Raw genomic sequence first — 15,726 nt, 5'->3', positions numbered from 1 at the left:
AGTCTTCTAGAAACTTCATTTTCTGAAATATACATCAGATCAACCCAATAATCAACATTTTTTCATCCATGCCATGCATCCATTTCCTTATCTGAGTCCGGACATGGTGGGGGCAGAATAAGCAGGTCATTCCAGACATCCTTCTCCTCAGCATCCTCCTGAGGCGCTCAGAGGCCAGATAAGATATGTAATCACTGCAGAGAGTTCTATATATACCCTGGGGTCTCTTCCCGCTTGGACATGCCCGGATACCCTCCAAAAGGAAAGCACCCTGTAGGCATCCTAATCATCTGCCCGAACCACTTCAACTGTCTCCTTTTGACGCCCAGGAGCAGCAACTCTGCTCCCTCTGGACATCCGAGTTCCTGACCTTAACTCTCAGGCCTTAGTTGGGGATCTTTTACATGCCACTAATAGCATTCGGAACAGATACTTCTACTTCCAGTCAAGTTTCACCAAATAAACCAGGTACAAAAAGCTGGAGGCTCAGGGAATTTTTTATTGAAAAGACAACCAAAATGGGATCACAGCTGGGCACATCTAAAATGTATGAAAATGATTTGCTTCTTTGTCCCCACAAGCTCAGCAGCAATCTATCTGTTTTCAATTTCTTTTGGGACAGAGCACAGAAATAGTAGATTCCATTTTTTCATCTGAACTCACTCTAAGAATTTTTTCACTGTTGATCAAGTGTCTCATCTTCTTCTTACCTCTTAGCCATGTTAACCCTTGTTTCCCATTTTGTTTGAATTCAATGTACTTTCTTTAATAGATACAGATAAATAGATACTTCATTCGTCCCATTGGTCAAATTCAAGGTATCCAGTAGCTCACATAAATGGCTTTTTTGGAAGGTTTGTCTTTGTATCCATTTATACAATTTTCCCAATATATTTTTAATTTCTAAATATGCTATGTAAGTGTAAAATGCTGTAACCCTAGACTAACCTTTAACCCTAACCCTCACCCAGGCCAAACTTAAGACTTTAAGATCCTGGAAGTTAAAAATTGTACCTTGACATATAGGGTTTATGACTATAGTGTATTTTTGTGTATTTATGGAGCAGAGATCCAGTTTTTAAACCTTTTGTCCTCCTTTTTAAGTGTAAATCTGGGACCATATGTGAACCATTTTGAAATGCCAACAGCTTTCCTCCAGTTATATTGCTTAATTTGTCTAGAAGAAATCAAATGTATATGTGCAAAAAATTGTATGCAAACTTATTCAAGTGCAAAACAGTAAAGTTGAACAAGTCAGAGATATACAAGTACAACATAAATAGTGATGGATTCAATTACTTGGATGGATTAAACCAGCGGTTCTCCAATTTTTTGTCAGGCCCCCCTTCAGAGGACAAAAATCTTCTGCACCCCCCAATAACTTTGTATATATACAAAGTTTATATAGATATATATATATAAAATGTTTTTATATTGAAACGTGAATATGCAGGGCTGTGTTATTTTATCTGATTCCATTTTGTTGTTTTTCCACAGTAAAGATCAGGAGTGTCAAATTCATTTTAGTTCAGGGGCCACACAAAGTCCAATTTGTGCTCAAGTGAACCCCACCAGTAAAATCACCGCATAATAACCTATAAATCCTCACAACTCCAACTTTTTCCCCTTTGTTTTAGTTAAAAAAACTACATTCTGAAAATGTTCACATTTAATGAATTATCTTTTTACAAAACATTAAGAACACCCTGAAATTTCTTTATAAAAACAAGCGCAATTTCAACAACATTATACCTCAGTTGCTCATTTCCACATTACGACTTCCAGATCACAGAGTGTCTACAAAGGAACAAAACATTTAGTCACCTGGAACTGAACAGTCTAGTATTTGACTTTATGATCAAAACAACTTATCAAGGTCTAGAAATTATTAAAAATGTACAGTTTTACAAATGTAATGCCTTCTCTGTCATTCTCTGTCATTTTTTATCCTTTGCATTTCGCCCTGCGGGCCGAAATGGACCATCTGGCGGCCGTTTTTGGTCAGCGGGCCGCATGTTTGACACCCCTGGTAGAAATAATCAGAGTAGATGAGCCAAGGTGGTGACCTGATCAAGTACGCCGCTGTTCTATTTCATCTTTACGATGCGCTCTCCCGTTTTCAGGAGCCCAGCACAGTTTGTGCGCCGCGAAAACAGGCCGACGTTAAAACAATAGTTCAGTTAATTAGTTCCACGTAGACGGACCTTTTCCTCCCAGTCGCGAGAAACACTGGATTAAACCATCAATTATTGCATTGTATTCATGCAATAATTAAATGTATTCATTGCTTGTTCAGTCTCCTCAGATCTAGCTGGTGTACACCAACCTAATAAAGGCCTTTGTTGTGCAGCTTATTTCAGATTTGGAAGAGCTAGACCGCCTCTACTTTTTGATAACTAGTGTCTTGTTAGTTTTATTTCTCATATTTATCCAGAAAGTTATTCATTTCATTCTCAAAAGTGTTTATCTGGTGCTTCTATGGGTATTAACTGAAAAGGACATATTCCTATTGATTAATTGATTCAATAAGCTAAGACGTAAGTATTCTACCAAATTCCAGAATTTCTTTGTTAAAAGGATCAATAACTACTTTCTACTAATCTGGATAAATCTTTGGGGAAACAAGTTTAACCAACTTTTCACCTCAGCATCATTGGGATTTTAGGGATGATCCTGGCAATAGCTGAAACTAAGAATCTGTGTCTTTTAGACATTTAACTTCTAACCTGAGCGCCAGCAGGGATTGTGTTGGGCTGCCTAAATACACAAGTACACAACTACATCATCTGCAAACACTTTCTGCTTGTCTGCCATTTTCAGCCCCCTAACTGTATCATTCTGTCTTCTTCTGTAAGCTAATGGCTCAAAAAAATTGCAGAGAGGCGGAGACTCAATAGGCAGCATCAGCCAGTTGGTCACTCGAGGATAAAAGATTCTCAGAGTTCCTCATTAAATCTTGAATCGTGCTGATGGCCTTTGATATAACCTTTCCACTATTTGGTTTATTGCCTCAGTGAAGGCAAAATTTTCCATAATTTTAATAAGAAACCTTCATGAGCCGAAGGCTTTTTCTGCGTCTAGACCCACTCTGGGTTATAGATCTGATTACCAGCAGTGTTCTTCGAATATTGTATTGAGTCTGTCGAGTCCAAATAAATAATTTTTTAATCCATATTGAAAATCAGTGGTAGAACCTTTCCTATGCTAGTCGCTCTGATGGAAATAAACAATTCATGACTTACATTTACTTATTGTTCTATAGCTTATCTTTTCCAGGTTTTCTATGACTAATAGTGTTGCCTCTCTCTGTTACATTTCTCTTTTAAACAAAAAGACCCAATGAAGTGTTTTCAGTAAGAGTCAGAGCATCTTTCATGGTTTAACAGCACTCTCTCTAAATCCATTTGAGTTGGGGATTTGTTTGAGTTAATTCTTGCTTTCGCAGAGTTTGGGCATTGCTCACGTCTTTCTGTAAGTGAAAGCAGGTTTGATGATTATAAAAATGTTTACTTTCATTTTCAACCTGTTATTGAGCATTCAAGTTTTCATAGATTTTTAATATCATTGAAATCTTGATATACATCATATGTTGAATTTTCAGAATAAATTTGGGTTTTGTCTGTTGTTTATGCAGCATAAATGCTAGTAGCCATGTGTTTTACTGCCTCCATGTTTTTGTTGGTGCACATTAACCATTTTTTACATTTGGGGGGATTTGTCATTATTTTTGTTGTTGCTGTTTTAACTTTTTCTGTTTACCCAGTATTTTTTTTTTAAATTTCTTGAGCCAGTCTCTCAGAGAAATTAATTTACTCTTCATTACCACTTCACACCCACTCTAAAGCACAGTTGGGGACACCCTAATTGCCACTATACCCCTTGGCTTAATGCTCAACCAGTGTTTATTTAGGATATTTGAGTTGAAATTCAAGAATGTTTCTTTCTATATTGACACATAGGATTCAGATTAACAAGAACTTTCATGACGATGTCGCACGAAATTTACGTAACTAATAATTCCCTTTTTGCCCATCTAGAACCCCTTTTAGTAGCAATTCTTTGCATGTCTTCATACCAAGATACATCCAACATTAGTTAACTTTTAACTCATATGGTTAAATGTAATCGCTTGTTCTCAGGTCCTTGCTTTAAATTTATTTGCTCTGTAGTGGTCAAGCAGCACTGTGGGACCAAATAAGGTTGTATCTAACAAAACAACAACCTTAGAAATAGATTTGACTTGAACAGAGTAGCTGAAAGTATTGCTTAATAGTTGCTGATTAATTGGAATGATAAAAAAAAAAAACTCCCAAACTTTAGTGGTTTATGCCCTCATGTGTGTTTTTATAAGAGTTTTACCTGATAACCTGCTTTGTTGTAGATTGGTGCCGTCATTGCGGTTTTTCACCTGTAGACACCTCACATACATCCCATCCTCCACCTGTTGCCATGGGAATGCTTTCCTTACATTTTCCTCCATGCTCGTATCTAACAAGACCTTTATGGATTTTCCACATTGATCTCATGCCTCCTCATCTCCTGTGCAGCCTCTTGAGTGTTTGCATAGGTCCTGGTATTTCTACGGATACAGATTTTTGTGGTGGAGATTTGGAAGCGTATTTAATTTACATTTAATGTCTTCTTGATCCTTTTGTAGGCTCAGTGTTTGTGCATCACCTCAGTTGCATCTTCATGGTAAAAAAAAAAACAAACAGTTTGTCAGTAACCTAGATCTTTTGTTTCCAAGTTTTAGTGCTTTTTAGTCTTTGATTTTCAACCGAAGAAAGTTCAAAACAATAGATCTCAGTGGAGAATTAGTGCCACATTTTGTAATTCATTGCTAATTTGTTGACAAATGACTCTGTATCTACTAGGATACACTACTGTAAATGTTACTTCTCCAAGGTCTAGTCACTAAATCTTGCTTTGATGTTGTTTTAGAAGAAGCAGAAGAGCATCTTTGGTTACTGTGCTGCTGGCTCCGGTTTCTTGTGCTTGTACGGTTCCATTAGCTGTTTGCAAATATCTTGTTTTTGTGCAGTTAGATCTTGTATCTCTTCAAAGATAATGGAAATCTAAAAATGTCTCATGCATGCTGCGTTTAAATTCCCGGAGATATTTTGCAACTAAACTCAGTTCCCAAAATAAGTCAGAGTTTTCTGGTTAAAGCCCATTAGCATCTCATCACCATTTTTTTCTTCCTTCACCCTCTACTTCAGGTTGTTCAGCTGATAGAATTTTCATTTTCTGATTTTTCATTTTCTGCTACTTCTCCTCTCACAGTTATTGAACACAGTCACCAAATTGTCAGTAATTCGAGTATAAGATGATGTTGGAGCTCATGGCTGTGGCTGCATTCTGTATTTCAGTCTCAAAAAAGAAAAACTGCCAGCACTGCCAGTACTTTTTAAGAAAAGCTGCAGGAATTTTGAGAGGTAAATCTTCCACCGTTCAAATGGTCTGGTACATAACTGCATTGCATAAATGGAAAGCTTGCCAGTACAGTAACAGTAATGTGTCTTGGTGAAAGATATTACACTTTCTGAAATATAACTAAAGTTAAAGCTAAACTTAAGGTTTAAGAATGAATTTGCTGGTGCATATTGCATGTCCACTATGTTAGACGGCTCAATCTTCCACTGAGTATTGCATACTACTGAGGGAAGCTGCTGATCTACACTTACAGACAGTGTAAATCTCATCAAGCATCAATCAGCAGCCTTCAGTGTCAAGAATAAGGTGTGGACATAACAGAAGTGAGGATCAGTGGTGGTAGAAAAGAGGAAGAAGTGACACTAAATGGATGACGATAGTTCCATAATGTGGCTTAATCACCAAAGTCTGTCTTGTAAATGCTGCTATGTGGCTCCTCATCCACTTATCAATTAAAACTTTTGCTGGGAAATTGAGATGATGAGCGCAAGACAGGGAGTAAATGGGAAAAGGGAGGCAGAAGAAAGTGAGACTGACAGCCTGGGAAATGGAAAGAGATGTTATGCATTAAATATTTATACGGTTTAGTCATGGTTTTTCAGAGACAAGTAAATTTCTGGTTTGACAATTGACACCTTATTCACTGATGATTAAACCACAGCGTGACGAAAAAAAGAAACGAAGGCACAGAGGCATATTTTCTGCTTTCAGTGGATCATCAAAGGTGGTGTTTCCAGAGCTCAGTAGCTGGTGGAATTTGACAGAACATTCTGCCACCTTTCCTTTGCAACAGGCTTATTAAACATTACATTATGCAGAAGCAGAAACTCAAGCTGGAGGCACATGGACAATCCTTCACCAAAGCGAGAAAACTAATTTGCAGGCCATCAATGTGTCACTTGGAATCCTTGTAGTTAAAAAAAATGACTTCCATTTTCAGAAACTATCTTACTTGTGGGTTTATTTTTTTAATGAACTTGGTGTCTGACTTGAGTCTGTCAAATTAAACGCTTAGCAGTGAGCCATCGAAGTTAGCATCAGCGTCTAGCAAAGCGCCTGCAGGGGAACTTCTAGCTGCATGAGTCAGTGCTCATGCAAAAACTGGACTCAAACTGATCTCACTACCCCAAACACACCTTCTTGCCAACAGATAAGTCCAAGCAGCCACACACAAGGATAGACATATGGCTTCCTGGCACATTATACATGCATCCAACTGCCGTCAAGCATGCATCCTCCATATCTCCCCGCTCTCTCCCCGACACTTTCACACACTTATTCTCACAAGCATGCACATTAACACCGTTCTCTGCAGGTCTGACAGACTGGATCAATTTAAGAGGAACCACATTTGATGGAGAGAGACGGAGCAGCAGCTGCTGGCATTCATTAGGAAATCATTTCGCCCCATCCGGTCCCATTGATGAGGGGCTTGAGCAAACATCAGAAGTGGGTGGATAACGCAGACCATGTGCAGATTATGACACTATCCCTGTCACAGACACTCAGACCTGCAACCAGACCCTTCTGTGGGGAATGCATAAGCTGGATTTAATGCTGCACCAGCTTGCCAGCGGAAGGATCTAATGCCTAGGTGATAGGATCTTAAGCAAATGCTTTAGCACCATGTGCAAAGAAGCGACACGGATGTGCGTGCTCAGTTTCTGAAAGCACGGAAAGGGCCAAGAGTGTGGATTATTGTACGAGGCTAAAGAGTCAGGCAGGCGAAGGCAGCCATGGATGCACATGCATTATACAGCTGCAGGGATTCACTGAGTGCCCACTCATGAACACTTGTACACAGACGAGAAAAAACTGCTTCGAGTTATTGATCCAGCAAAGAAGACATGAACAAACTTATTTGATTTTACACATGATCTTTTGCACTCTAAATTACTTCAAGGGTTGAGCATTTGTTTGGTTTTTACCTTGTCACTGTCAGCTTTGTTGAGCACCACCGGCATGTTTTCCAGCATTCTGTCGTTATCTGGCGCCAGCTGGGGGGACGTGCCGTTTCCCACGCCAAGGTCCCTGCAAGTCATATACAATTTTCTGTCAGGTGCGTGAACTCGCATCTTGTGCAAACTGTATTCTCATTTCAATTTAAAAAACAAAACAAAAAAAAAAAAAACAGCCAAAGCATGCACACACAAACACAGACACATACAGAGTAAACAAGCCTCAATTCGTTCTTTTTTTTTCCCAGCAAATAAATAAAACATGGACTTGTACACTCTCCAAAATGCTGTTAAATCAGGAAACCCTTCACAATTTCTGAAGGCTCTGCACACCCACATAGGGATTTCTCTGTTCAAGACATGGCGGGTGCACGGAGACCGGCATGGTTCCGTGCAGCAGTGGGACTACTTGTACCTGACTACTAGGTCAGGAAATTCTCACCACAGCTAAGTGAGAAAAGCCAAAAAAATAAATAAACCCCTGTAAGCTTGGGATGTAAGAAATCAATCACAGAATATGTGGGGTTTTTTTTGTGAATTTGTGATTTGAAATTGCTTTAGACTGAGTTTTGTGTCTTAATTTCTGATATTTCAAATCTAAACACCTACACACATTTTATAATCAACAAAGGATGAAATATAAAGTAAATATGCTGCTGACAGGATTTAGTCTTGATACCAGGCTCATATGTGTCATGACTAAGGTGATGCTATGGTGGGACACTTTTATCACTCAATCCTTTGGCAGTGGCAGTAAATATAGAGGTGCAGTGAAGAAGTGTGTAATTATGGTGACATTTAACACTGAATGTGGGGAAAAATGTCATTTTACTCATGTTGATACAAAGACATAGGCCAGCAAAGTAAGTAAAAATGGTTATAAAGGAAATAATGAAATAAATAAATGCCGCTTGGAGGGAGATTCGTGTCCCTGGGATCTTCTTACGTCAATTCAATAATATATACCTCCATTTCATTTTTATTTTCAAAGCCCTCGATGCTGAACATGGCTGTTTACTGCCAGTATTTCGCCGGCATTTTTTGAAATTTCAATTCGAATAATTGTAAACTAAACAGGAAGGCTCTGTGACCTGTTGATTCCTCTTCACTTCTGCAGTAGCTGGCATGTTCTGAGTGGCTGCATACATAAAAATTAGCATACAGAGCGGCATATCTCCATAAATCAGTTTGCCCTGTGTGTTTGTCAATGTGTCTCCAAGAGCAGCAACACTCATCAGACGAAACTGGCATAACCTTAGATCACAAGCGGATTGACGAGTAGACCACTTGTGGCAGCCAACTACAAAATAGTTCCCTATTTAGTCCCATTTTCTGAATACATTAAGCTTTTGTAGACATGCATTGGCATAAGATAAGGTAATATACGACTTCATTAATTCCAAGCAAAATTCTTGAAAACAATTCTATTGGACTATTCTTGCGGAAATTGCAGGTGTGATTGTAGAAAGTTGCTGCAACTTGTAGTCGCTAGAGCTCTTAAAGTTCAACATATCTACAGGTGGAAGCTGGTTTAAAACATGCAACAGATCAGACAGGAAATCACTAGTATCGCACATGACTGCTACTCAGATCCAGACTTTTTCAGGATTTATTGTCTGCAAATCAGTGATCTTGAGGATAAATGTCACTTTTTCTGACTATATGTTCCTAGATCATTTAATGACTAGATTAACTGTAGGTGTAATCACAAGAACACTTTTTTTTTTAGCCTAAACTGGACTGGGAGGAAAAGACTGATCTGTCTTTTAATTCACAAATTTAAACAGATATAAAATTGTGTAAATAAATAGTGAATCACGATGTCTGATTGCCTTTCTGTCTTTCTTAGAATAGATCACAATCACCACTCACCCTGTAAAGATGAAACCATACGATCCTGAGACACTGAATGTTTGGAGGGGGGGGGATCCCTGAGCTGCCTCAGTGGCAAAACCCCACAAGACACAAACGAACTGAGAAAACTCGGCTCTTGTTCGTGTGCTTTCAAGTTTACATTCCTCCAATCGAAAAACACCCACACACACTTTGCCTCCCACTGTCTTTCACACTCCTAACCCCCCTCCTCCTCCACTTGTCAATGCTAATTGTAAATCCTCAAAGGCTTTCTCCCATTCGCCTCGCCGTATCTCTTCATTGCCACAGTTTGCAAGAGTGTATTCAGTCCCGCAAATTCAGAGGATCGGTGTTCAAACAGGCAGAAACAACAAGAGAAGTTGTGTCATTTGTCATTAGCTGACGTGGAGCGTCATCAGCCTCATGCTGAATTGTGAAATTGTAACAGCTTGTCCTCTGAAAACAAGCGGCTTTATTATAATGTCCTTTTCTATTCCTGGCAAACAGTCATCAGGACATAATTTGAGATGTTATTGCCAAACAGTTGCCCAGAGATAACAAATACTGACTATTCTCTTCACAGTAACCTTTCTGTTGAAGTTCTCGCCAGAAGTCTTCTTCCACAGCTCGCCAACTCTTCCTTAGCACAAAAATATGACATCAGGTTGTCTATAGCTTCACATGTATTTGAAAGTCCTCATTCCTGGTACCTCAGGTGGCTTCATTACATAAAGCCACTCTTAACAAGACTTCTCTGTTCATGCTGAGTTGTTTTTTTTTCCGGAGCACACGTCTCCCCTAGAAAAACAATGAATCACTCAAAGGGTATGTATGAGGGAGAGGAGGATGTGCATGGCTTGGTCAAGAATGAGATATTGATTCAAGGAAACTGCAGCTTCAGTTTGATTTCAATTGGTCGTGGGAGTACAATGACAGAAAAAAACGAGATGCCGATAACTGCAGTGCACTGTGCAGACCATTTGACAGAGTCAAACGCTGACTCTGACCGTGGAGAAAGAAGCTCCAGAGCAAACACTTCAAGAAACTTCAAGCAACATTTATGACTCCTCATCATCAAAACCTGTTAAATGTACAGAACTGTCGCCAGTTTCACACTTCACAGCTACTTTCTTGCTGCGTCTGACCTCTGTATCCAAGAGAGAAGTGTTTGGAAGAAATTTGGCTCTAAAGCAGGCTGAAAAAGAAGGACAACTTTATGACAAGCTCTCTGTTGCAGAATGCTAGTTGGGATTTAAAATCAGTATAAGGGCTAACATCCAATACTGATGACGCACATTCGAAAAAGCTCAAATAAATATGAATTGTGGCAAAACTTCCACAAATAAATGCAGATTGGAGCAACATTCAGACATATTCATTGCTAAGGACTTTCTGAATAACATAAAATAACGCTAGATAGAGCTTTTAAAAGAAAAAAACTGCTTTTACCTACATAAAGAAGCAGAATCAGTAACTGCAGAATAACAACTAAAATTTTTAGGACGAATGTTGTGAGGAAACTCATCAGGTTTGCCGGAGACCAGCATGCAGACAGTAATTACTTGGCACTGTACACTGAGTCATATTAAGCAAATGAGAGGCTGTCTGTAGCTGCTAATGTAACACAGATGCGTCAGGTAGCTAAGAGACTGCAGGGCGGCACAGTGAATAAGGATGCTTTCAATAACAGGACCAGGTGCAAGTTCTTCTATCAGCCAATAATCATCTTCTTTAAGAATCCTTGACCTAAATCGTGATTCCAATTCTGTCTAGGCTCTAACTGCTACCTTCCCTGTGCAGGGGGCATAGAGGACAAAGACACTTTAACGAAGGGATCAATAAGGTAGTATCACATCGCAAATTACCAGGCCACTTGAATCTCGGCATCTCTTCTCCCAGCATTCCTCTGGCCTTCACCATTGATCTCCTTTTTGCTGTTTTTGATGAGGCGCAGCACCGGCTCGATCTCCTTCAGCAGCTCATTGTTCTCCTCCAGCCCGTTGCACAGGAGGCCTCCGCGGCTACCGTCCCTCATCAGCAGAGGGTCCTGGCCCTGCACGCCTCCCCTCTGCAGGAGGGACTGGGTGATGGACGGAGAGGACAGGTTCTCGATGGCCCGGAGCTGGGGCTCCTTGTTGACCTGCTGCTGCTGCCCGGGGCTGAGTGCGCTCAGAGGGGACCAGTGCTCGTAGGACTTGGAGGCCGGGAAGGTGGGGCGCGTGACCCTCACTGTGCGCTGGCGGCCATCTCCAGACAGGGTGGTCTCCAGGTGGGTGGTGAAGCCCTCGGGCCCGCGGAGGATCAGCACGGCGTGGCTCTCAGGCAGGACATTCTTCAGCGTCTCCAGGGCTCGCTCGTAGGACAGGTCCACCAGGGGCTTGTTGTTGACAGCCAGCACGATGTCGCCCACCTGCACCAGGCCGCACTCCTCCGCCGCTCCGCCTCGGATCAGATCTGACACGATGACAGGTGGCTTGGACACCCTCTGCTTCACCAGGAAGCCCAGACCGCCGACCTTCCTCTTGAAAAGGCGCACAGAGATGATGTTGGGCTGCAGCTGGCACACTGTAGGCTCCGATTCCTGCATGTTGCCTGTGTGTGATTATGCGCGCTTGCAGGTGTTTGTGTCCCCAGGGATGTTTCTGAAAAGCAACAGAAGGGGAGGAAACACAAGTTTTGTTAGGTTTTCGGAGGCAAATTATCTTTACTGCATGATTTGTTTACAGTGAGTTGATTGAGCATCAGTCATAGAGATTATATGAGTCATTAAAACAGAAGCTAACAGATCATTAAGTTCTGTTGAGCTACAGATGCAAAACATTGTTGTGAACTTGAAAAACCTACAATCCAGCTGATGAAACTTGTTCGCACATCTGTGATCCTCAGTATCGGCATCACAGATACTAAAACCTTTTCTCAAATTCAGGCACCATTTGAAAATCTTTCTATATACTGAGCTGTTTGTTTTCTCTAGTGGGGAAAAGTGGCTAAGCATCTTTGCAAGCCTTGAGTACAATTTTGTGCTATTTCAGAGGAAACATTCAACTTTTAGCAACAGATTAAAATTTTAAACTGGAAAACATTTGAAACCTATGAGAAGTTTTTTTAAAAAAAATGTGATGTATTTCATAGATAAAACCACCCAACAGTTAAGCAGCTAACATGTTAATGCATCAGTGATAATGATCCAATAACAACCTAATGTCACTGACTGGGGGCATTCAGCATAATGAGCAATTTGCATACGTTTAGAGTGCAAGATTGGAGCATTTTTACGCAGTGGGGTTGCTGTTGTTACTTGAAGCTGGTTTAATCCAACTCCAAGAGAAGCATAAAGTTTGTTTTTTGCTTGCCACTATTTTAATTCTACTCAAGTTTCTTTAAAAAAAAAAAAAAAAAAAAGGGGGGGGGGGATCCAGAAATCACAGACTTATTCATGCAAACCTGAAGTGTCTCTGATACTGAGCTTGAATAGAGCTTAGAAACTGAAGTTTTTGTCGGGTGCAGACAGAGGATATGCCTCCACGTTGTGTTTAAATGTCTAAATCGCTTCTTTTGTTAATGCAAAATCGTATATAAGACGTTTGCATGTGTTTTTGCAAGATCACAACAATCTATTTAACACAAAAGGCACTAAATCCGATCATCCTGCAGCATGTGCTCGTCTTCTTTCACTCCGTGCGTCATTGTTTCTGCACTCGAATTGAACTTTACCAGACGCTTACATGAATGCGTTTGACTCCTTTAGATGCAAAAGACACTACGAGCGTGTTATGGTTGCTCTTTGAAAAAAAAGAAAGACATCGTTGCATCTGGTCGCGTGGGTGGCGTCGCCTTGAATGTACAGTTTGTCAACATAAAAAAGAGAGAGAGAAATGAGTGGTGCTGCTCTGTGAGCCCGCTGTGCGCTCCGTACAGGAAAAGCAGCGCAGCGCAGGAATACTTCAGCACCAAGGTCAGCGCTCCGCCTTCACAGCAACACAACAGCATCGAGACCGTCTCCAACAACTCAGAGAGGCTTTCTGAACTCTGTCCCGCAGACAGGAATCACTGGAAAATGTGCGATATAACGCCAACTTCAACTGAAGCAGCGAGGCTTCATAAGAATGCAAATTTATTCTCATCTTGGCCACAAGTAGCTGTAAAAAGTCTTTGCGCAGCAGTGAAATCACGCACTCAAGAGGTCAGGTCCTCAGTCAGTTCATGGCTTTAGGTGGGGAAAAAAAGATGGCACTGGTTCATAAATGCTGCCTGAACTGTCCTGGGGCGCAGGAATAACTTACATAGCGGCCCTTTAATCTTCTCTCTTTGTAGCTGCACCCTACGAAGATAAGAAATTGGCAATAATGGATGAGGAAACTGGTGGAAATGTGCTCTGAATACGAAGATTAAAATCAGGTTTTTTAAAAGAATACTCTAGGGTCTGGGTTGGGTAGGATGATTGCCAATTATAGGTATGTGGTTACAATTCTTCTACTTAAAGCAATAATAACCACTGGTTTTGTACCACGTGGTAGCTGATTCACATCAAAAATGGACGTTTCATTAAGAAAACTGTGCAAATGCACAATCGCAGATGCATCATCTACAGTCACAATCCAGATTATTCAGGAAAAAAAAAAATTGAAACTCTTAATTCCTACATGGGGGAGAAAGTTGAACGATTTTATGGTTTTAGTTTCTGCACTGAGCTTGTAATACACGTTCTAGATGCTTGAATTAGCTACACAGTTCAAGTATTTATACTGATAATTTTAACATATACAAACGGGGGCAAAAAGTTGTTCTCTTTTCTGTAAGGCTACTTTTGTGGCCTGTCTTGTAGAAGCTAAAATCTATAATACTTTGCTCACATGTTGCACATAAAGTTGAAAATGGCACGAGATGCCACAAATCAAGTGGGTGTCAGGTAGTATTATTCCAACAGGTTGGTCTTCACATCTTAGTACATTCTACCTGATGGGAACTAAGAGGTTACATAAACAATGCACAATGTGTGGGTGATAATAGTGACTGAATGTCTGTTTTTACGCATAAACGGTTAATCCAGTAATGCGCCAAACAGACAGAAAAGATGACTTTAGTTATTTTTGCTGCAGCATCAACAACAAATTCAAGATTCGCATCTCCACTACCGCAACGCATAAAAACGAAACAGATTTCTCCTCTAACTCACTGCCTGCAAGAGCAAGGATGTCCTCTCTCTCTCATTTCTGCTGTCAAGAGAAGTCCAAAGCACAACTGTGTGGAGCCATCAGGAGAAAAGCATTTATCAGTCTTTAATAAAACAACATAGATTTGCAAAGAAGGAAATTGACATTTAATTTTCTGCTAAGCACGTAGATGGCTTAACGTACATGTAATGACCAGAAATTATTTTTTGCACTGCTCTCCAGCACGAATGCACTCGACAACAAAAATGCACAAAATGTTCTCACCGAGCATGAATTTTGTGTCTATTTCTCTCTGCAACAAGTTCTGGCGACTCTTTTGCAAACATGAATAAAAGAAAAACACCAACAAAGGCTGCAAACTCCAACAATTTGTGCGTCAATTTTTATTTTTTCCAAAATAAAACGCGCAATAGTTGAGGGACGCTCCGTTTATTCTCAAGCTCTCCATTCTTCACCCAATACCACCAGCGGAATGCGCAGCCTAATTTTCCCCAGAAATAAATGAACCAAGAGAAAAAAAAGATGGAGCAGAGTGAATTAAAACTACAACTCACCCCTGAGAGCGAGGTCGCTGTCACAACGACCTGCTGCAGTGAACTTGGAATGAAACTCCTGCGCTCCCCGTGTCTCTTCCCTTTAACAGCGGCTGCACAGATCTTTCATCCAAATAAAAAAATAAAAAAAGAAACGTCTCCAAGTCGCGGCAGCAGCAGCAGCAGCAGCGCTCTGCCTCTCTAGAGACGAGGCATGCTTGTGCCTTTTCCGCGCACCGGGGCGCCTTATAAATACAGAGCAACGGGAGACACAGTGACGAGCTGGGAGAGAGCCGTGCGCGGGCATTTAAATGAACTGTAGGTGGGTTCAGTTATCTCGGCTATCGTCATCACTCAGCATGCAACAGCAGACTCTCCCCGCACTCCTCCTGGACCCACTGTAGGCCTTCAGAGGGAGCAGAACGGAAGAGGTAAGACGCATCAGAGCAGCTTGTGGACGCTTTTCACCAGGAGACTCTGGAACTTGCAGTCAAGTCGGATTAATCGAGGAGAGGATGAAGATCTTTGCGCAGATTTGTAATGGAAATAAGATAAGAAAGGCAGTAATTTGGACAGAGCGTGCAGCTGGAGGCTTTTAAAGAATCCACACTTGGTTTTAAGACATGTAATTGGCCATACATGCCATGCAATGCACCGTTTAATGTGAAGAATCCACTATTTGTGCAATATTCCAGTTGTGCAGCAAGCAAATGAGCACCATTACCCAACAATGCAGAGAGGCTGAGACTGAATTGTTGTTATTTATATTTAGCC

General features: G+C 40.8%; 1 protein-coding gene across 2 annotated transcripts in view; it reads right to left on the bottom strand.

Moving 5' to 3' along the window:
• Positions 1 to 15,245, bottom strand: part of nos1 (nitric oxide synthase 1 (neuronal)) — a 57,182-nt gene extending 41,937 nt beyond the window's left edge. For both annotated transcript variants that reach the window (XR_008602074.1, XM_023276244.3), the window contains exons 1-3: positions 14,974 to 15,245; positions 11,111 to 11,887; positions 7,362 to 7,464 (exon numbers count right to left, since the gene is read on the bottom strand). Coding sequence is in view for 1 of the 2 variants with exons in the window: in XM_023276244.3 (XP_023132012.2) it covers positions 7,362 to 7,464; positions 11,111 to 11,832 (825 nt within the window). In the remaining variant the exon portion in view is untranslated. The remainder of the gene's footprint in view (positions 1 to 7,361; positions 7,465 to 11,110; positions 11,888 to 14,973) is intronic.
• Positions 15,246 to 15,726: the final 481 nt, after the last annotated feature.

The sequence above is a fragment of the Amphiprion ocellaris genome, chromosome 6, assembly GCF_022539595.1.
Source record: "Amphiprion ocellaris isolate individual 3 ecotype Okinawa chromosome 6, ASM2253959v1, whole genome shotgun sequence".
NCBI lineage: Eukaryota > Metazoa > Chordata > Actinopteri > Pomacentridae > Amphiprion > Amphiprion ocellaris.
Note: the sequence above shows the minus strand (reverse complement) of the source record. Positions and strands in the feature narration are given on the sequence as shown.